At 33.7% G+C, this 23,651-nt stretch overlaps 1 protein-coding gene across 6 annotated transcripts in view; it reads left to right on the top strand.

Moving 5' to 3' along the window:
• Positions 1–23,651, top strand: part of DMD (dystrophin) — a 971,087-nt gene that overhangs the window by 430,837 nt on the left and 516,599 nt on the right. For all 6 annotated transcript variants that reach the window (XM_050969735.1, XM_050969772.1, XM_050969742.1 and 3 more), the window contains one exon: positions 3,375–3,525. In XM_050969735.1, the coding sequence (XP_050825692.1) occupies positions 3,375–3,525 (151 nt within the window). The remainder of the gene's footprint in view (positions 1–3,374; positions 3,526–23,651) is intronic.

Raw genomic sequence — 23,651 nt, 5'->3', positions numbered from 1 at the left:
TTTACAAGGTGCTAATTGTGCAGAATTAGGCTGACAAAACTGCTAAATTTGTGGGTTAATATTAGCATAATCCTACAGTACATTGTTTAGCAACAGTATAGAAATGAAATTTAGGGAATGTTTTTCCCAATATGGAGAATAAAATCCATGTTTCTTACAATACCAATTTCCATGACATAAATCATGTCTTTTAGGAAATTGTATAAATAGTATTCTTTTTCTTGTGGGTCAAATGATTGTGAAGTTTTGCTAAACCAGAATCTGTACAAAAGTGGGTTTCATAGTTTATTAACGGATGTTATCAAAATATCTAGGAATTAATCGAAACTCAGATGCAAAATTAAGATTTGGTTTGCAACAACAAACCAATAGCCTTTTGTGTTTCATCCTATTTTTCTGTCTTTTCTGTTTTGAAAGGTCTTTCCCCTTTGCACAGCTTCTTGAAAACACCAGCTTTATGACACAGAACATCAAGGGCAATCCCATTATACAGTTTAGAGTTCCACTGACAGCACGTCCAAATTGGCATTTGTAAATCTCTGTGCAAGCTTATGTGCAAGGCTACCAAAGAATATTAAATTTTACTTATAGAAAGAGAGGTCAGGGAGGATGGAAGGAATCAACCAATACTTTTATTACTTAATGTGAATTGTGCTGTGTATTACTCCAGCAGTGGTCTTTGGTTGTTTTTTTTTCCTTTCTTGCTCTCCAGATGCAATATAAATCCATTATGTACTAATATGATAAAATAAAATTGCTCCCACAAGCCACAACTTAACATGGTCCCTGCTGGAGTGTCAGTACATGTAGGAAAAAACTGGACCAGTGTGACAATTGTTTTTGGCTTATCCACTCAAACATGCTCAACCTAGAGGAATAGAACTGCCTTCTTGTGTCAGAGCTCATGTGCAATGCTCAAGTGCCTTGTAACATGTGCCAGTTGTACATTCTCACCCAGAACCTCCTGCTTGGCTTCAGGGTGTCTGTTTGCACCTTCTTATTGAGCATCTGCTGAGAAAACCAGAGAGAAGGACACATCAGAAAAGAAACAGTGCCCAGATTTCAGACAGTCACCCACTAGCCACTCTTGTGGCCACCCATAAGTCACTCTTTAGGCTTTTGCTGGTCAGAGGGAAAGGGTTTGAGCAGGTGAATGGGCACACAGGGGTGTTGTAGCTCAGTGACTTGTCTCTGATGGCAAACAAGGGTGGGTGCCTAGGTAAGGGTGTGCAAGGTCTTTCACTTCCCTCTGCTCCACATTGTGTTCTTGGGGATTCCTGAGGCAGACATATCCTTTCTGCTTTCACAGTCCTCAGAGAACTGCTCTCTTATGAATTTATTCTCCATCCTGCTGTGCCAAGGCTTCAGCAATTTAGCTGTTCAGCGTTGCTAGTTAATTAGGCTTCTCCTTTTGTGGGTTTTGAACTCACCACCTGGCAACAGGATTGCTCATGATAAAACAAACAAACAAACAAACAGAAGCCTCTTTGTTTTTAAAGTGTAAAAAGCTATTGGTAGTGGTATCCTGTGTAAGCAGATGTAATACAGAGATTCAGCAAGGGAAACTCTCACTTAGGTGTACTCAGGAGAGGTGTCCCAAAACTTCCCAGAGCAGGAAGCTGCTTCATGATGGTCAAATGCACCCACACTGCCACTGCAGCAAAAATTACATTTTCTCTCATCATTGTATCATATTTAGGTATTTGATCACTGCAAGAGCCTTGAATTTTAGTCACTTGGCCTGTTGATAAATTCTCTCTGCTTTTTACTAATGTTTTATATTGGTTTACACTTATACTGAGAGTAACAAGCTTTTTTTAGACATGAGCCATAAGCACTGGAAACTTTTAAGCTTTAAATATTCATATCTTCTCATAGCAACTTTTTGTTTTTCTTCTCCTTACAACTGTTATTTCCCAGAGCAAAAGATGGAGGAAGAGTGAAGGGAGATTCTGTTTGCAAGTTCTGAAATGAAAATTCAAGAATAATTATACTGAATTTTTTGCATTTAAGCTTCTGATAAGCTTCTCATGCTGAGAAGAGTAATTTTACTTTGGGAGGAACAGGAGGAAAGATGCTTTAATATAGTGTCCAAAATGAGAGATGATTCTGGACCAAAAGAAATGGAATTTTAATTCTATTTTCTATGTGATCTTTTTAAAGTAAAATATTTTTTTCCTTGTAAGTCTGAGTAAGGTATCTATAAAAAAATCCCTGTTATAATGCACCTTTAAACTATGGTTTGATAAATTTTGAGCAATAAAATATGATAACCATGTTCAATTATCACAGTCATTTTAGTAAGCAAGTTAGATGAGTGACTACAATATTTAATCAAATCAATAGTCTGCTTGTATTTTCTTTTAAAAAATGATAAATCATCAGTAAAATGGAGAAGATTATCTGTATTCCCTCATAGTAATGTCATTTTGTTTGGTGAATTAAACTCCTTAACATTCAAATAATCGTATAGTTTGCCCATACAGAACCAGATTATCTCATAGAGAAATAATTGAGCATCTTTGTTTTTATCCTTTAAGTACACCCTGAAATCTATTATAATCCTGTAAAGGAGGATTATTAAACTAAACAACAGAGTAACACATTTAATGATGATCTTCTAACAAAACATTCTAGCTAATCTCTGATTAGTTCTTACATTTCCATACCAATCTAACACACAGGAGAACTGAATTTCTTAAGATGTAGGCTATCTTCAAACCACCTTATAATCTGTTTTGTAATCTGTTTTCATTTCATTTCTTTCATATTTGGCAGTGGCCAACTCAAACAGTTCTTGAAGCAGAAGATCAATCAGTCACTCTAGACAAAAAGAGGTCAGATCTTCCCAAAGTGCTGGAAGTACTTATCTGGTCTTTTTGTAGTGAGCTATAGACTTGCAGACATGGTAGTAATATTTTTCATCCTTGTTTATTGTTCAAAACCCTAATTTTTAATGTTCTATTTTTTTATCATCCTTTTATTTCAGGACTTTCTTTTTCTTTTTTTTGCATAATTATCACTAGAAAATACTGAAAGTGAAACATAGGAAATAGGTTTTATTAAAAATTCCCTTTGCACAGTGCAGGTGGAAATTCACTTGATGACCACTGAATTTTCTTCAAAAGGATTTAAAAATTGATAAAATACTGTTGTGATGCCTTTGCTTAGAAATAATTTCACTTAAGAGGTGATGCCATATTGCCATTTGATATAACTGTTATAAATGTTAATGTATTATGCCATCAATATTATACTGATTTTAACCTGAGACTTCCAACATTATTCTCTTTATTTTTGGTTTTGGTTTTTTTTTTTGTAGTCAATAAATAACTATCAGTAGATTGTTATTTCATCTCCTTTTATACTTGCAGGCGGTTTGACAAATCTTTGGAAAAGTGGCAGATTTTTCATTCTGACATGAAGAGATTTAATCATTGGCTAAGTGAAACAGAAGAGAAGCTGTCAAGAGCACAGATAGAGGCTGGAGACGTGGGGCTTGTGAAAACCAAGCAATTTATCCAGGTATGATTTGATTAGCCTATATTCTGTTTTTCTGTGGGGTTTAAGAAATTTTAAGGTCTGGGTAATCTATTTTGCAGCTCATTTAAGGAGGATTTCTAGTGCTGAGTGGACAGTCCCAATTTTGTTCAGATGTGGGTTTTTTTTTCTGGTTAATAAAAATTTTTATTAGCTTGTTGTAAGATATTTTTTTAAATGAAATAAGATATGGGATGACATGGTATATTGTGCTACTTTCGTAGTTACATATTTCTTTGGTCTTTACTTAAAGTGCTTGTAAATTTTCATTTGTTATTTATGACCAGCAGGAGTATCAAGCTTAATTTTACATTCTTGTGGAAAAAATGTGATTAGCCATTGAGCTGTGCAAGAGATATTCCATGAACGATGTCTTGCAAGTGTTGCTCATTTTGTCTGTTTCATGTTTTAATCAAAGGACCTGGAGGATGCTTTTATTTGTGAAATGCAGTGTGACAGAATAGCCACTTAGCTGCTGTGTGTCCAGTTCCAATTTGTATGCTTTTCATCTTGCAAGCTCTTTGAGCATCATAAGGAAAATAATAACACTAGTTTCTTGGTAGTTTATTTCATTTCCCTCTTTTGTAATTCAAATGGTAATGGGTATGCAGAATTAATTCCAAACTGATGTTTTGGAAGTAGATAGTTTCACCTGAATAACTTGACCAGACTCTGGATTCATGTTATGAATTACTATTTGTGCATAAGAAAAAAGGGCTGTTAAGGTAATTGGCACTTGTAAATTTGAATTGCTGGATTGAATTACTTGATTTCAGGTTGAAAGGAGTTAGGTCTGTCTAACATTAAAGCCAGAGGTGTTTTTGAATGCAACACTAACCTACTTCTTGGCCTACAGTTAAAAAAAATAAATCATGTGGTTTGAATTTTAGTATTTCAAGTCAAATTTTAAAAATATTTGTGCTGTTATTTCTTGAAAGGAAAACAAAATTGTGTGGTGCAAATATATGAAAAATATACACCTATTAAGTAACACACTAAGGTGAAGCAGTTAAAATAGCAGGTTTTTTTATTTTTTTCTGCACATTACTTTCAATGCTTTGAATACTGAAGAAAGGTGTCTAAGGTCTGAGTAATAAAATAGAATGTCATCAAGGAATTAAAGATGCTTTTTGCTGCATATGTAAAAGGTAGAAGAGCTTATGTGTATGTTCTGTGAAACTTCAAGTGCCTTTCTCTGTCCCACAGTTTGAAAAACATATATATTATCAAGGTAAGATGTGTATCTAGGTAGACACAAAGGTATTACAAAGCCTTACCCATTCTTCTTTGCTTTGCCTGTGCACCATCACCTTTCTTGGCAATATTCTTGCATCCTTGAGCAGCTTCAAATGAGGTTTACAAAAAAAAATTGATCTGAGTTTTTTTTTTTAAATTTATTTCTAACTCCTTGCTAAATCTGCGTTTTCACTTGGAGAAGGTTGATTATTTAGAGCGCCCAGACAAAGGTAAGATGTATTGTAGATGTTACAAATGCACTGGGTGTGTAGCACATTTCAAAGTCTCAGCAGATTAGAAGCATTATTTTCTTAGCATCATGAAAAAAAGGTTCATCCCAAACTGAACATCACAATGAAAGGCCCTGAGATAATGTGTTCTTATGCAGAAACTTGCATTCAGTGCAGAAGACTGCTTCTGTTTTACATTCCTCCTTGACCTAGTCTCCTTCTCTTTTGTTATCCATTTATTTTCTTATGCAACATATGAGATCATTTTGAATATATGTTTGTAAAGTGTTCTTTTCTTTTTGCCATCCATCAAACTCTTTCTTTCTTCCCTTCTCTCTTGTGTTGGAAATCCCAGGAACTCATGAATTTGTCACTCAAAAATTTCATTTAGTTCAGTAAAACAGACAAAAGTACCTTTCTAATGAAAATTCAAGTGGTGCAAAAATAATCCCACTAACCTCAAGAATGCAGATCCAATGTTAGTTAACATGTATTTGTGACAGTATGCTAAGTCTGAAGTTGCACTGTTTCCATTCTTTCATTGCTTCTTTATTTTGCTGGGTCTTGTTTCAAAAGTGAGGCTGACTGAAGAGATCATTACAATTTCCATTAGGGAAACAGTTAAAACAGCTGAGCATTCTGATTTACTAGAGTAGCAACTTGTTTTATTAATGAGATCATGCTGCTTAGTTAACCACATTCAGAATTAACAGGATTTGTTTGAAAATGCTTTACAAGCAAGTGAATAGTCTGGTACTGGAGAAGGAACTGTTTTAGAAAAAGAAAGATATACAAAACTTTCTGATTTGTAGTACTATTTCTGAGTAGGACTACTTTGGAAAAGTAAAGATTAATGTGTTCGTTAATATTCAATAAATACATAGAGTCAAATGCTGATATAAAATGAAATAGTCAACAGTATGATTAGATGATTATGTTAATAGAGGTTAAAATGTAATTACATTTTTCAAGTGCATTTGGGGAGGGGAGGTGTGTTCCTTTTTGCTGTATAATGGCATAGTATTAAACAACATTATGCATTATAAATAATGTGACTGAAATCTAATAATAGTTTCACTTCAGGTCATGAACTCTTAAATATTCTTATTGTGAATTTTCTGAGATCAGAACTTATGGTGCTGAGAAGAAATACCATGTTTCATTTTTTAAGAAAGTTTAATTGACATATTTTATGATTAGGAGACACAAGGTTAAAAAGGACATTTCACGGAAAGCACATCATGTAATGCCTTTGAAATGTATCGAACTCTGTCTTCAAACTTCTTAAGGATTTTTTCCCCCTCTCATTATTGTGACAGAGAGGTTCTTCTGTCTTTTTACTCCTTAATGCTTGGTGACTGTAGCTTCTTCAGCCACCTGCATTTGCACTTAGCTTACTTATTTTAGTTCCAGGACTGAGCTGTAGTTCAGTTTTATCTGCTCCTTGATGTTTATCCCCTTCTGTTCTTACAGGCTGCACTCATTTTCCCTATCAGACCATGTTCAGTACACAAAGGCCACAGTTTTCTAATCTGCTCTCACATGGTAGCCAGACAACTTGTCTCTTACTTCCTGGGCTTATTTCTCTCTCTGGAACACGAGTTCTCAAAATAGCACACTATTACCCAAACTGAAACACCATCTGTATCAGCCACACAGTGGCTCAGGTGCTGTTTTGTGGTTGCATCTTACCATGGATGAATGCTAGAACAGAATTTTCAGTCATCTTCCTAAACTTCGTTCTTTTATTTTCTTATCTTGTGATTGATCTGCCTTGCAGCCCCAATTTACATTGCATTCTATATGAGGAAAAAAAATTAAAACAAACCAGCAAAACCATCATGTTATGTGGGAAGCTAATACTAGGTTAACATACAGCAAATAAGCAAGCAAGGATTAGAATTGGGGTTTAAGGGGGATTGTTCATGTGCCACATTTTTTGTGCTAAAAAGCCACAAAAGGAGGAATTCTAGAACAGTTTCAGAACTGGGCTGTGAAGTTGCATACCTGAATCATTGCTTCAGAATTTAAAAATTATATTTTTATTTTAAAAACATAGAACCTTCAGAGCATTTCTTCTTTCCATTTGTCTTAAGAATTTCTCAGTGTTCTATATTTAGTATGCAACTGTGGATTGCAAGATTAAATTTTTTTTTATTGTTTTAAGTGGTGCAATTTCAGTAGAACAAATATGAGGTTCTGGATCTTAATTTTGAGGAAATTTCATTTTATTCATTATGTTCATTTTTTGTGACTGGTCAGTGATGAGTACTTTATTTTTCATAATTTAATTGATTTAAAAATATTCTTATTATGCTATTATTAATTTCTCAAATATTTGTTTTCATTTACTGGTATAAATATAAAAAGTGGGGTTTTTTTAAGGTTTCAGAGGAACTTAAATATTAAATGATGGGCCCTAATATTTATACTCAGCTCTCTGAGGATACCCTAGATGTAGAAATTGTTCTGTAAATTGCTTTGTAAACAGGTCTTAACTGTTCATACAATGAACCATCCAGCATTCACATTTTAGAGTACTTAGCCCTGCCTGCAATAGGCTTGTGAATGACTCATGCCTTCTCTAGACCTCCTTCCTGCAGCACCATGCTGTCAGGAACATCATAGTTTTGCCTTGTAGATGTTTAAAGTAAGAAGATATCAAGAATCCAAGCTTCAGTGCTGAAAGTCATGGTCATGCTAATAATTTCCCTTTTTTATGTCTAAATTGGATTATATGGATTTTGATGATTTAATAACCACCAAATTTAAGCAGTTCTTTCTGGGATGGAGCATAAATGCAATCAGAGTAGAGAGGAGAGAAAAAAAAGTGTTTCAGTGCTCAAGGCACTTATTTTCTACCATGAAAGCACAGTGATAAGTAGGTGGATAGTTTGTTCTGTTTTCCCCCAAATATAAAGATTGAAAAAATACTTTTATATGTATGATGATTTTGGCTTTCATACTTTAGATTTTATATTTTTACATGTACTTCCTGCTTTACTGAGTGATAAAGGTTATTCCAAAAATTTATGATTCTCTTTATTCCAGTTCGGATTCAAACTGTTCAATTTTGTTTACCTACTTCAGTTTTGACTTGTGTTTTTTGGTGATGGGACATATTGTCAGAAAATTTGTAGAACTTTAAACAAAATACACTGTTCATAGCAATTTCTATCATTTCTTAGTGATAAGAGAAAATACAGAATTTGGAATAAATTAGAAACCAATTTAGCATTGTTTTACAAGAATATTTAATTAGAATAATCAACATACATACTAAAATATCCTTCATATTGCAAGAATATGTCTGGAAGGATACATAAAATGGTGTCAACAGGATTGCCAGCATTCATGACTGCTGTCAGTTCTTACTCACATATTGATTAGGTCATTTATTCAAAGATAATTGTTTTCTTTCTACTGAGTATCATCCTCTTGTCAAACACCTCTGAGTGCAGAATGCTACTGTCCCTGAGAAAGAAAAGTCTCAGGGACATCCCAGGGATTTCAGTCTTTTGTCCATTTCTGAGGTCTCAGTGGAAATGTTTCAAGTAATATACATGAGCTCTGCCTGAGCTAACTAACTGAGCAAAACTCTTCTTTTTCTGGTTTCAGCTTATGTTAAAAATAATTTCTTGGGCCTTTCTTGACTGAAGTTCTACCAACAATGGAAAGACTTCATTTTCACTTAATTCCTAGTAAAATAGTCACTTCTTCCTTACCAAGCAAAATATTAAATAATTCTGTGATCTTTACAAGTTAATTTCTTTATATATATGAACCCTTACCCTTTCTTTTACTGTTTAAAGTCTTCTCACCTTTGTTGCTGCTACTAATGGAAGTATTGAAATACCAAGATAGTTCATTCCAAATTTGTAGTAAAAATATTTTCCTATTATTTCAAGCTGTAAGAAGAATTTCTTTACAAATAAATCTGTTATTTAATTTTTCTTTACTGCACACAATGCCTAATTTGCAGTATCCTATTAAAAGTTTCTAATTAATTTATTGTCACTGGTAGTAGGACATTAAAATGTCTGAAGGTTATGGGAAACAATAAATCTGAAACTGATTTTATGAATTTGCCTACTCTTTCACCATTAGGTGACAATCTGTGGCTTTTATTAAAGTTTTATTATAAATCACAGCATTGTTTATTCTGAAAACGGAATTAAATCTTGTAAGCAATTAATTAGGATGCATTTTTCAAACCTTTAATTAGGAATATTTTTGAAATAGCTACTAGCATACAGATGTAGAGTGGCATAATTTTTATATGTGAGTAGAATAAATAAATTGAGGTTTTTTTTCCTCTGTCTTGGAGAAAACAATATTCTTGGGCTGGATCAGTAAAACTTTGTGGTACCTGAATAAAGCTGCCTTGTTGTTTGGGGGAATTTATCTTCACCAGGGGATGTGGGAGAGTGATTTAGGTCTATACCTATTTCACAAGCATTTTTTTGTCTGTATATAAAAAATAAAGGAAATGGAAGAGGCAAATTTTTTCATATTAATGAATTTGTCTTGGTGTCAGGGCTAATCTGGACATTATAATCAGTGACATGTATAGATAATACACTTCAGAGTCAAATTTATTTATTCTGTCATTTTGTTCAGTTAATCTGCCTATGTCTTGGAAATTTTGGGAAATGAGTGACTAAATGCATGTCTAGTTTGAAAGCGGATGATATTGGCTCTTCTGCCTCAAAAAAAAAAATCATTTGCTTGGTTCTATAAGTCTTCCAAAAGAAAATCTTGTATTGCATCAGAGATCACAATGACACATGATTAAATCTGTGGGTGTTGATAGATGTGAAGATAACTTGTGAGACTTGAGCCCTGTCACTCGAAGACCGGCCAGCCTGGGAGTCTCTAGGCTTGGCCATCAAAAATGCTTACATAAAACCATCAGGGAAGGATAAGACTCCTGGGGAATAGCTCTCTATACATATTAATTCTATAAATTAGTACAACTAGGTCCTGATGGGGCACTTTTCAGATGGATAGTTTTAATAACTTTATTTAGAATCTTTCATCCCTACAGATTTTACAAATTCTATCACATACAGATTTTCATTCCATCTAAAGCCATAAAGTCCTGTAGTTATCAGGCTGGACAAGACAGTAGGTTAATGGTATGTTGCTTCAAAAAGTGAACTGTTTTAAAAGAAGCACTCTGCATTATAAAAATCTGCATTATGAAAACCCTGGAGTTTAGGCACAGCAGACAACAAAGGATCAATATTTCCCTTACACTGTCAAAAAGATTACAAAACCTCAGAGAGCTCAATCATATGAAATCAAAAAATCCAGAAAAGTGGAGTAATTGTTTTCCAAAAATTACTTTATTTACAACTATTTGACACATTGTGTTAAAGAGTTATCAAATACTTCATTACCAACACCTACTTGTAAGGAAATATTTTAGAGAGAGGCTGTTTATTTCTTTTGTGATATTTAAAGCTCTTGAAAGAAATTTGTTCACACATTGTTGCTCACATCAAGTTGTGTATGCAATTAATTTTCCTTCTAAAATAAAAAACTGAAAAAATCAAAAAGTGATATTATTTTAGTGAAGATTATGGCAGAAGTTCAGGACAACATTAGATATTTATGAGACATTTTTTGATCTCAATCTTTTTTTTTTCTATTATACTTCAGCAGACAGCAAATATTGTATTTCTCAGTTTTCTAAAAATAAGTGCAATACAGATATGCTATAGCTTCTCATTCAAAATCTAGGCTTTTGATGGCTGGGAAAAAAAAAACTATATCAACTACACAATTCTTAAAATCTTTAAAATGTTTGACTTTTCACAATGGAATGAAAACCACTATGGAAAAAAACAAAACTTTTATTTTGTAGGTCTAACTATTTTGCATTTGCTGAATATCTTCTAAATTCAAGCAACTATTCTACCCGGATTCTACTTAAAAGGAGAAATAAATATTTTCTTTTGCCCCACATACTACGACTTCACAAACTTCAATTTTTATTGAATGATTAAAGGATATATAATATATTGTGGAGTGTGACAAAATCCAGTTTATGCATTGATCAGAACAAGAGTATGAGACTGCTGTACTCAAGCTCTGACTATATTAAATTTTAGATGTACATGTCTCAGAATTTTGCTAATTTCATAATGGCTTTTTGAGTTTTGTTTTGATTTGTTACTTTAATAAAGTCTGCAAAGACTTGGCATGCATAAAGGGCAGTCCTGTCAAAAATGCTAGAAGGGAAAGAAAAAATGAAAGAGAGCATATTCAGAACAGCTTTTTCAATATACAGTTGCTATATTAGAATGGCAATTATTTCTCAGTTTCACAGTTTTATGTGTCTCACCATATCCCCCCTAAAGTGACAGTCAAAATCAATTATTTGTCATTTCTGTGGAAATGTAGTTTAAAAGAAGATTTATAAAGATGTACTGAAACTGGACAAGGTCCTGCTATTGGGTTGGTATTAGAAATCAAATGAAAATATCCAGGAAATAATTTTGGTATATAAAAATAATGTTTCTGAATTTCAGGGTCCTAAGATGAGCAGAGAGTTCTATGAATGCTAATTTTCAATTAGTGTGGTGGAAATGGGAACCATTATTCACCTGTGTTATGTAATACAGTTCATACAAGTTTTATTTTACTGAAACCTGGAAATAGGAGCCAATTATTTTATATGAATTATGTGATCAGCTATATTTATTTATTTTCCAGTGTTTGACACTATGTTCTATTGCCTTCCATAGAAAGACAAGGTGGTTCTCTGTTCCCTCCTAGTGGGAAGAACATATTAATGATAACTACTGGGTTTTTCAGGTTTTGTTTGTTTGTTTGTTTTTTGCTACATTATCTGGCTATTTATCTCTCATGAAGTTCGTCTTGTGTTCCATGACTGAGTCACTACAGTTGTCTTAAAACTGAATATTGTTTCTGGAGACTGCAAGATGAACTACAGGTTCTGATCACAAAAATTTTCTGTCTGTGCTTTTGCAAGAAGCACTACACCAATCTGAAGAATAATGCACAAGTCATTCTTCCTTTAACAGTTTTTAACAGCTGAATTGGAAAAGATCTGTGCTGTACATTGTATGTAAATCATTGAGTTGAATGACATGGGTTGCTAAAAGGTGTTTACTATGATTTTAATACTGTTATTTTAGAAATCTAACTGCTTTAAGAAAAAAACCCCACAAACATGAATATTTTGTTATGGAAGTATTTAAGAGTTTTGTTTGTGCCTTCAATGGCAAAAAAAACCCCAACCAAACAAAAAGCCAACCAACCAAAAAACCTCCCTAAACAATCTGATTTTGTCTACTTAACTTTCCAGAGAGTGAGATTCTTTCTAAATTCACCTTAATTATTTGAGAGCTTTTTGTCAAGAAATCTAACAGAATTCACAAATTAACATCTGCTCTGAGTGAATGAGCATTTGGTAGATGTTGTTCAAGAGTAAAGTAGATCTCAGGAACTGCTCCAATAACACAAGGTGCTGTAGTGTTTTCTATTAGATTATAAAGGCTTCAAGGCAAGGATTGTTTGTTTGTAATTGCACAGTCTGGTGATGTGGGGCCTCAGTTTTAGCTGGGTTTTCTCTCAAGATCTCAAAGCCAAACTTTGAGTTTACGATCAATACAGAACAAAGATTAGGAACAGACTGAAAATACTTACTGTGATTAGCTTAAATGATTTTGCAATTTAAACTGTATATACTTCAGTTTGAGTGGGTACTCTAACATATTTGAACCCATAGGCTGTGTTATATTTATTTCCTGTTTTGATTTTTGGAAGACACACCAATATCATTTATGATGGCTGATGAGAATTTTTGTTTTGAGTCTTTTGTTAGTACTTATGTAACTTCTGAGTGTTACAGGATTTGAGACTCAGAGGAACTCATGCTCCTGGGAACATTCTTGTGACACTGCCTCAAATAAGGCCTGTTCTGGTATTTTCTAAATTTACTATCATTATCCTACTTCATTACCTCTTTTTTAATTGTAATACCTTCAGCAGTGGTTCCTGTTACACAAGGCTGATGATTCTGAAATCTTGCCATAAGCAAGGCAAAATAAAGAGTAAATTAAATTAGGCTGCTAAACTTATTATCTTTGTGTTTATTTCTTTGTTAGTTTGTTTTAGAAGGCAAAAACATTTTATGATCACAACAGCACATGTTTTGTTTTAAAAATGCTAACAGAAAAGGCATCTAACAATTAATTCTGATGACTTGAATTTTTTGCTGCAGTACATCATGCTTTTGGAATGTAGGAAATTTACCCATTTGAAAATCCTAAATTATTAATCAGGAAATATCAAATAGAGGGAATGACCTAATTGCAATTAAATTAGGCTATATCTTATTACAGATTCATGATAACAACATTCATACCAAAATCGATTCACACGCCTGCACACCAAGAGAGGTGTACAACTTTGCATAAAGGTAATTCCTCTCAATTTCACTGAAATTCAGGTCAAATCCCTTAATATTTCTGAGCAGGAACAGGTTGCATGTTGAGGAGTAGAGGTGCATGAGGGGGTGTGACCCTAAACCTCATCATCAGGGATGGTTTTGTGAGTGTTGCAAACATGAAGGTTCTGGAGCTCCAAGAGCCATCCCACCAAAACCTGCTGCAGCCCACAGTGCTCAAGGAGACCTCAAAGAGACTCTCTCAGCACTACTGTTGACAGGGTCATGAGGTGATTGGCTTTAGTCATCTGCAAAATTTCCATCCTCAGATTAGTTACTACTGGAATTTCCAAAACATTCCAAAATTTCTTCTAGAACTCCAGCTAAAATTGTACCCCTCCATGTTGGCTGATTCAGGTAGGAAATACTTCAGGGCTGTCAAGGGATGATTGATAGTTCCCCACCTGGGTGGGGCAGCTGATGTTCCTGTTGCAGTCAGTGCTGTTCCCACCTGTATCATACAAGAGCCCCTGGTATTCCCTAAATTCACAGAATGATTAGGTTGGAAGAGACCTTTGAGATCATTGAGCCCAACCCATGCCCCAGTGCCTCAACTGAAGCACAGCACTGAGTGCCATGGTTTAGTTGAGGTGTTGGGGCATGGGTGCCTGCCCAAGGAGGCAGTGGAGACACCACCCCTGGAAGACCATTCCAGAACTTAATCACTCTTTCCATAAAAAAACTTTCCTCCTAATATCCAACCTATATTTCCCTTGGTGCAGGTTGAGACTGTGCCCTCTGGTTCTGTTAGGTCTGTGTGGTCAGAGATGCTTCACCCTGCCAGCTGGTCTGGTCAAGTGTTTCATCATTCAGCATTTTGGTAAAAGCCTCTCAGATGCCCCTGAAAGGGTAGAGCAGGCCTGAGGATGGAGGAGAAAGGCACCACCATGGTGTATTTTTTGTTTCTCTAGAATACCCAAGGTCTAGTACACAGTTCTATGACCTATGTTGAATATTTCATTTTAAGAGATAAATGTTTCTTATTAAACTGAAAGAGAATGGGTTTTCATGGATATTTGTGCTTCATTTATATCTGAAATGCTGCTGGTGCTGCAATTTGGTTACTGCATTTTTCTGTTAATAGAATTCCATTTTTTTAAATGATAAAGCTAAAACTAGAATTAAAGTTTGCCATGTTGTTTTTTATTGGTTGATTGGTATGTTTTTTTTGGGTTTTTTCACATATTCATGCTTAATTTCATTTACAAAAAAAGTGAACAATTTTTAAAAACTATTTACTGTATGGCTAAACCTAATGATTTTGCAGATGATTTGACATTCCTTTCTTTTTCCATCTTTTACTGTAGTTACAAAATTTAGGTAACAGCTATATTTGAGAAAAAACACAGAGGAATCATAAGCTGACTATTTCTTTATATGCCTTCAAAGAATTTTACTATCTCCTTTGTCTGTGTCACAATGAAGACTCCAGGCATAGCTGATTCTTTACCACTTCATTCTGTCCACAATTCTCTTGCCTTCACTATTTTTCAGAATTGTTTTAGGATGGTGCTTTGGTGGTTTGTTGTTTTGGAGTTTTTTTTCATTATAGGAGTGCTCAAGGCTTTGAGCAGGCTTTGCATTCTTTATTCCTAGAGGCAGACTGTACTTTCAGTGTGCTGGTGCATGTGCTGTTTCATTTTCCTATTGCTTACTAACAGACTTATTGGTCTCTATCACTAGAGACTGTCTCTTAGTCTTCAAATTCTGATTTACCTTTTTCCCTAAATGCAACTTAAAATCAGATTGCTTAGAGATTTTGACTTGGCCTCCAGCAGATTTCCTGACATCCTTGCAGACCATTCAATGTGAAAGTAATGTTTAGTTTTAAAAAACCAAACCAAGACAAAATAAATTTGTGTTAGTTTTAAGAAACAAATAACAATATTAGGAGTCTTAAATTAGCAAAGTTATTTTGATATTGAAACATCAGTCTGGACTGAGATGGAATTTTAAGCATGTTGCAGCAATAAGGAACACGTAGGAACATTCTGTATCCTCATTTCCTCAGATAAGTGATTTCAAAAAGCAAATATTTTCTTTTTATTTCATTCATATAACTAATCTTGTTAAATACTTAATGCTTTGACTAGTTTTATGCTGCTTCTTTTCTCATTGATTTATTTCTGGTGAGGTCTCAACAGACTTTATGCATTTTTAAAGATATGATGTTTTCAAACACAGTCCTTGGGGTAACCTAAGTGCATTTTCAGAATACAATCTTTGAATACAACTTTTGTTCTTAATCCCATCTTCCTAATTAGGAAAAAATTCATGCATCTTGTATTTTGATAGAGTGGCATTAAGAACTACAATACATTTTGTCCTGCCTGTATGGCTGGATTATTTGCAGTAATACTGAGACTGACTGAGGGAAAGAATAAAACACTTAGGAATAAAAATCACTTTAATGAAATGTAATTATCTCGTGACTGTATGGCTAATTTTCAAAATTTTAAGAGCATCCTAGTCCACTTCACTCTATTGGTATCTGATAAAACCGTGCATTTTCTGGCAGTAGAAATTATTATATTGAGCACATGGCAACAGGAGAAAAGAAGAGATAAACTTAGTAAAGTTAGTGTGAGTGTATAAGATTATTTTAAATTCTGAAATTAATGGAAAGACAGCAAGTGAAGTTATGTTTAGTATGATCCCATAAAAAATATTCAAACTATGTTATAATACAAATGGTATGTGCACTATTTTCTGAAGTTCATTTATGACCAAAATATTGGTAAAAGGCCTGTATACAAATAATAATATTCCATATTTTAAATTATGTTTTAAAATTTTTCACATTCTTCCAAAAACAGAATAACAACATACAAGCATAAAATAATGTATAGAGAAGCTTAGAATATAAATTATCTTTTTAAAAGTTCAGAATATGGTAAAAAAATTGCCATGTCTTTGAAGGGTCCTTATGAGTAATAACTGAAGCAGAAAATAAAGCATCAGTAAAAATGTAACATGGTAGGAAATTTCTATTTTCATATGGAAGTTTTTCAAAGTTTCATCTCAAATCAGAATGAGCTTTATAGAAGAACTTACAGCACCCTATCTTATTATGCATTTTAGACCTGACAGAATTGTTCACAATAACTGAAATGCAGATTTTTTCATCAATTGGTCTCAGCAGTATTTTCTGTGGTAGCAAAAGAGAATCACTGAAAATTGTTTGGAATTTTAGAATCCTAATTAAACTGGTATATTACATTATCAGGTACCTTGTCTTTTGCTTCATAGTGCTGTCAGCAGTACTTCAAGTGGGATGCAATTACTGCTAAAGTTAATATCAGCAGCTATTATATACTATTGATTGAAAATCTTTGAACACCCTTGACCTCAGAGATAGTTTATCATGAAGGCAGAAATTAATCATGTTAGCTGTGCTTGATCTCGTGAAGACAGCACAAATTTAGAAGCTGTATAAACAGGTCTAGGTAATTATTTTGAGTATTACTGGACTGTCATACCATAATAGCGTCATAATAATTAGGCACATTAAGCAACTGATGAAGTAATATAGCAGTAGACTAAGTAATTCTTTCCCCATTCTGCCTTCAGATTGCTAAAAATTTCTAAAAGCAACACCAAAACCTCCAATTTTAAAACAATAAAATATTAGTTTCAAGTGTAAATATGAAATCTGAAATTTTGACTATCCTCACTTTTGACTATTTTTACTTTTCTGTGATTAACTCAATTCCTCTTGAATCTCTTATTGTTCCATAAATGCATGTATTTCTGGGTTTTATTTTCACTGTTACTGAATTGTTCTTAAGATCTTTGGGTTTAAATATCGATGTTTTTGAAGATCTTTTTAAAATCTCTAAATTTTTTCTATCCTTGTTTCTTCTGACTTCTGGTAAGTTTCCTTAGATATTTAGGCAATTTATATAGGAAAGAACATAAGAGACTATAAGAAGTAGCAAACCAAAGCAAATCAAAATATTAGAAATTGAAATTCAAATCCTTTGCTTGCCAATGATCTGTATAATACAGGTTTTATGTCTTTTGCAACAAAGAAAAGCCAAGGCAAGTGACCCTTGCATTCTAATAAATTCAGTCTTTCATAGCTTTCATTATAGCAGTGAAAAATTCAGATCTCAGCTGTCTGACATGAGGACATGGACCAGTGATTTCCACACATATATTTGACTATATAAATCAAATATATCCACTTTTTAAGAATGACAGATCAGGAAAAGTACCAATTAGGATTTAGCAAGCAGTAACTAACATGCATATTTCAGCATAAAAGACTGTATTTGGATGAATATGAGGTTGTAACACAGCTCAAGAACATTCCTTTTCTGCATAGAATTATTTCCAAAGCACCTCTTCAGCTATAACCATGATTTAAACCAACATTATTCCTATTATATTGTCATTATCATATAAAGTCATTCAGAACAATGACCAGTATCAGTCAGAATGTCCTTCTGTCAGAAGAGGGAAACTCTTCCTCTCTATTCCATATTTCCAGCTCTCCAATGCTTGCAGTCCTAGTGTGAGGGAGAAATCAGCTGCTGTATTCTATATATAAAAATTGTCCAGGTGGCATAATCAAAAGAAAAATATTCAGAGAAAATCTAGAAATCTGTAGTATTTTCTCCTGTCTCATTAACCTGTTGTCTACCGTAAAAGTCCTAATTTAAGTATAATCTAGCTCCAGAACTTTGTTATTCAAGACTTAACCAAAGGTCAAAAAATCACACAGAGAGCTTAGAGATTCTTCACTGTGCTTTATACTCTCTCAATTTTTTTTCCCCTTGGTAAAATCTCAATGGCCTCTCTGATTAATGGAGTGACACTGTGAGTGGTATTTTGTCAGATTTTTTACTCTTATTCTGTTTAAATAAAATCAGTGATAAAGCATGAAGTTTCTAGTGGCTTCACTGCTTTTCTCTTGCATTAAGTCCCTTACCCAGTGCAGGTCTGAAGCTGAAAGAACTAATGGAAAAGTATGACCAGATGGGAATTTTTTTTACACATTTCCCTATGTCCACAGATGACTGTGCAGAAAGCAATTGCTCCTAGTTTTGTAAGGGAATTTCCTAACATTCTTAGGACATAGAAAAAAAATTTAATTATATTTATGGTTTTTGAAAAACTGTTTTGAAAACACTACACAACAATACTTTTTTTTTCTGGAATAAGGTCAAGCTTGATTGAAATCTGGGCAACAGCTCCACTATCCTGTTTTCTCTGCTAAAAGTTTAAAATTAACTTCCATAAACAAACAGATTTTTGTTAGTCCAATGGGACATGACAGAAAATGGATCTTCAATTCAGAGCCAGCATATTGTGATTAAAAGTCCCAGTGAGGTTCATAGCTCTTTTTCCATAGCACAAACTGGACTCTGATCTGTTTATGGCTCCTGGGAGAGCAATACTGTGGTATAATTTTCACATGTGAGTGTAGCACTTTTTCTTCCTTGCATAAATCATTCTTTGAAGAAATTTTACAAGGCTCTATTGGAAGCAAAACTGTGCAAGATATACACAATATAGGTAGGGAACATAGTCAGGTGTGCCTCAAAATCACACGGCACCAAACCAAGCAGAAAATATGGTGGAAGAAGCCAGAAATAAAGGCTAAGATAGTTTAGAAACATGATGATGATATGGAAATAATGTCTTAAGATATAACAATATGTTATGTTTAAATGTTTTACTTGTTCCTGTAATTTTTTGTGTGTTTCAGCATGCATATGATTGGATGATTTCTGAAAGTTAGGACAATTCACCTTTCAGCAAGCATCTAAGAATGCTTTTTATTTTTTTCCCTTGTTGCAATAAAATGGCATCCCTGGAACTATTAGTCCAGATTAAGAAAGAAACAAGTAAAATCTCTCATAATTGGGAAAGTCTACGACAATTTTTATTTTTAATTAAATGCATTCCTTAATGAAACCCAAAGCAGCTGATGTTGAAGTAAATGTTAGTTCAACTGAGATATTATAAGCAGAAAAATCTCTGGACAATTGCAAAAGCCATCAAAATAATTGGGCTGTCCTTTGCAGCTGCTGTCATATGTCAGCATGGCTACTTTTTGTTTCCATGTTTGGTTGCTGGTTGCCATCTACTGTACCCTTCTACTTCATGGTGTTCTACTTCATAGTAGATTTCAGAGTGAATATGATTGTATGTACAGGATCTATCTGTCTATCTATCTAGGCTCTTAGCACTCTTATTTTGTATTTACTTTCTACCCAAGAAACGTGCACATGCAGAAACCTTCTTTTTAAGGTTTCTGCATGTGCACTCATCAATGAGATGTCAAAACATGCTATTTCTATCTAGCAGAAAAATTATCTAGTGATCTGATCTCTGCTATCTGTCCTACACTGGATGACTGGAGTTTAGAGAGAGTTGGTCCTGTGTCCTACCATTGGACATCAAAGTATTAAATGGTGTGAAGTGAGGAACCAAAAGTAAAATGTAAACTGTCATGTCTCACTGCACTCATCCATGTATGTCCATAAATTACTATTATGGTCAGTTTATCAAGTATAGTCTCCTTCACTGTAAGAAACACATGGGCTATCAGGAAAAGCTCATAGGATAAAATGTAGACCTCAGGGGTTTTTTTCTAAACAAAAATAAGGGGTTTGTCTATGGACGTTGCATTTATTGTTTATCTTTTTGAAAAACATTTTCTAGTTATAGAGTAAGGGTGAGATGTAGTAATACTAATTTTAAACCATAGGCTTTTGTAAAAGACTAAATGGAAAGGCAAACAGGTGATTTTGAAATGTGGTGGTGACGTGGTAAGAAAGCACATCTCTGAAATGAACTTCCAGTAACTCCACTGTCAGATTTGCTTTTTCATCTTGTCTTTCTTTATTGCCCTAGAAAAGTCCTATTTCTACCATGACTGATACTTTGCAGTCTTGGATCAAGGAGTTTACTTGTGTTGAAGAAAATAAGTCATGCACTTTTGGAAAGGTTTTTTGTCAAAGTTTCAGGAACTTTTTTGCAATATTCAAAGCATCCATCCATAAAGGAAATATTATTTTTTGGTCAGTGTGTCTCTATGTCTTATGTTACAGTGTCAAATAATGAGGGCTAAGCAAAGCAGGACTTTGACAAAAATACTGATGGTAGAAACTAGTCTTCATGTATTTCTATTCTATCATCTTCAATCAATTCTAAAGTTTGACAGATGGATTATTAAGTTTTTTTCTGACTTCTTCCTTTTTACACAGCCTTGGTTGTTATAATTTTGTCTTACAAACTCACAGGACAGATCTTCATTGATAGGAGTAGTAAATGACTGACCTCATTGGAAATAAAGAAAAAGAAAATCCCCTTATTCCCTTCAGATAATGTTTATCAATAGGTATCTATTTAGAGAGCCAAAATAAAGTGTAAAGTGTAATACAGTTCCTGAAGCATCTTGTATTTAATGGAAACACAGATATTCAGTTGCCAAGAAACTTGATAGCAAGAATGATGACTACCACTTAAAAGGTCTCATTTTGAAAAGTATTTACTTTTATTAAAAGAACCTGATTGTGACCATGATAGAGTGAATAGAAGTATGAAATTCTCACTTTGCCAAATTTATGGTCGTGAAAAGCAACATAGTCTAAAACATTTTCCACAATGATGTGTGTATATAAAACCTCAGAGATAAATTTGGACTTTATTTTTACTTCTCAGCCAAACTTACTCAGAATGACAAAGGTCTATTTGTATACCTCCCTGCTTTTCCAAGTGAAATGGAGAATTGTTTTAAGAGTTTGATCAGGGAATTGGTGCTACTGAGAAAACTTTTGGGTTTTGTTTGTTTGTCTTTTTTATTATCACTGCACTGTAGGAATAATATTGTAGCATCAAATGTTTAGGTTTTTATTTTTCCGTTCTTTATTTTCATATTTTTATAATATGAAGGGATGTGGAATATAAGAACTTGAATGACATAGCAAAAATTGGATTACAAGTGGGTTTGTGTCCAGGAGTTCTTCTTTCTTTAATTAATCCTGTCAGTTGGAAATTGCTGTTTTCCTATCTGAAGATCAGAAAGATCTTTCCATAGGATCATAGTTTTCCTGCATACCACCTTTATGACATTGAATGATAAAAATTTTACCTAATTTCCTCTAATTATTAGATGCAGTAAATTGAACTTTTTCTCTTCAGATATCTCTACTTTATAAAAGTCTCTGCTTGTTGAAGCCAACGTTAACTTGAATGGCTAAAGCTGAATTTTCTTTTTTCCTCATAGAGTCTAGGCAGGAGGTCCACAAAAAAAATATTATTTCTGTTTGTTGGGAGCTATCCATTTAAATGAATGATTCATAAGTTTTCTGCAGGAGGTCTTTACTCTAGGTCGAATAGATTCAAGAATAAACTATAAAGACAGGCAAGAAGTATGAAGAAGCAAGGCAGAATGCAAGTATTTCAAATTTTACTTCTTTCTAATTTTTTTAAATTCTACTACTAAATTTGCTTTTAAAGTATTTAATTTTATAGTCTGCAACAGCAACTTACACTAAAGCCTGTTTTATTTCATGCATACTATCCTTTTTTAAAAATACCCAGTTTTAAGAGGAAAAGGTCTCCACACAATCAGTCTGGCTAATTCCTAGTGAGTGTTTCATACAATCCAAACTAGAGAACAGAAAGAGACTTTATCTTTCTTCGTTGTTATTTTGGAAAAAACGCTCTATTTTTATAAATCCGGATATATTTTATCTAATGTGAGATGCCTTGCCTTGATGAAGAATAAAAAAATATTCAATAAATAAATAAAGGGAGAAGATAATCAGTTAAAGGAATGCACTTTTTTACACATAATCAAATTTAAACAGCTATTTCCCTCCTGACTGGAAATCTGTTAAACTTCCTGTTTGACACCTTCTGTAATTTCAAATGTCTAAAAGATCTGCTCACTGCATGGACTGAGGTCAGAGATGTTCATGCTTCTGCTTTATGTTCAAGACCATGACACTTTCATCCTCACACAAAAGAAAGCTTGGCTGTATGATACACACCTGACATGGACTCTAGATTGCTCTTAGCTCCCCTTCTAAAAGAGAATTAAATGATAGAGCTAAGTTCTAATAACTGTGTAGCGCAGTCATAAAAAATAGCTAACAAATTTTGAAAAAAATTTATTTAATATGGTTTAAAGTATGTTGTTATTATAAAAAATACATTGTGAATATAAGAAATCTGTAATGTGATCCAAATGACTGCCTGGAGGTTTTTGACTTGATAGTTTTGATATTGTGGAGCTAGTTCTGACCTAATTGGGGCAGAGTTAATAAATGGTGGTCACATTGCATAAAAGGGATGTCTGCATCAGCTTTTCCATGGTTGGGGAGGGTGTAAAAGTTTTGGATCTTTAAAAATGAATCCACTTTTCTCTTTTCTGCCATTTTTTTACTTTGTTAAAAAATTCCTCTATTGTATATTTTAAAAAAGTTAGTAGATGACCACTGACTTCTGACTTTATAGGGAATAGGACTATGGGAAAGTTTGGAGTAAAGCTGATCTGGATACCATATAAATAGCCCTACCCTACTGCTGAAACTGAGGCAAAAATAAGAAAATACATGTGCCTTTAGATTAGAGAGAACATAGATGTGCCTTTAAAACTGGAGGAGATGGGGTGGGAATATGATAACACTTTTAATCTACCTCCTGGGATGTCTCTTGACCCTTATTGGATGAAATTCCTAACTAGCTGCCATTAAAAAATGTCTGCCCAGGAGATAAAGGTAGGAAACAGCAGTGTTTTAGTCTAAAAGAACAGAGATCTTCAAATGAATCATAAGTCATTTTGAGTTTAATTTTATGATCTTCATTGGTGTCTTTAATTCTCCATGTAGAAGACTGTGAAGTTATTTTCAGTAATAGCAGGTCCCAAGGTATTTGGAATTTACATACCCATCCAGTTTCTTCTTTTGCTGTTTTGATCTAATGAGAATTTTTCATTGTATCTCTATGAACTGCATATACTCAAGAAGTATGGAAAATATTTAATCTAACTCTGTTTTAAATAGTTTTTTTTTTCTATTAATGTGAATATAATTTCCTCCTTTTTATTGTTATTCCATTATCTGTTCTACCTAACAATCTTTCTAGGGTGTTTTGAGTATTGGGGAGTTAATGTTTCAATATTGCTTTCAAAATTCAAATAGCACACA

This window comes from Serinus canaria, chromosome 1 (genome assembly GCF_022539315.1).
Source record: "Serinus canaria isolate serCan28SL12 chromosome 1, serCan2020, whole genome shotgun sequence".
Taxonomy (NCBI): Eukaryota; Metazoa; Chordata; class Aves; order Passeriformes; family Fringillidae; genus Serinus; species Serinus canaria.
This window is presented reverse-complemented; position numbering and strand designations above follow the sequence as displayed.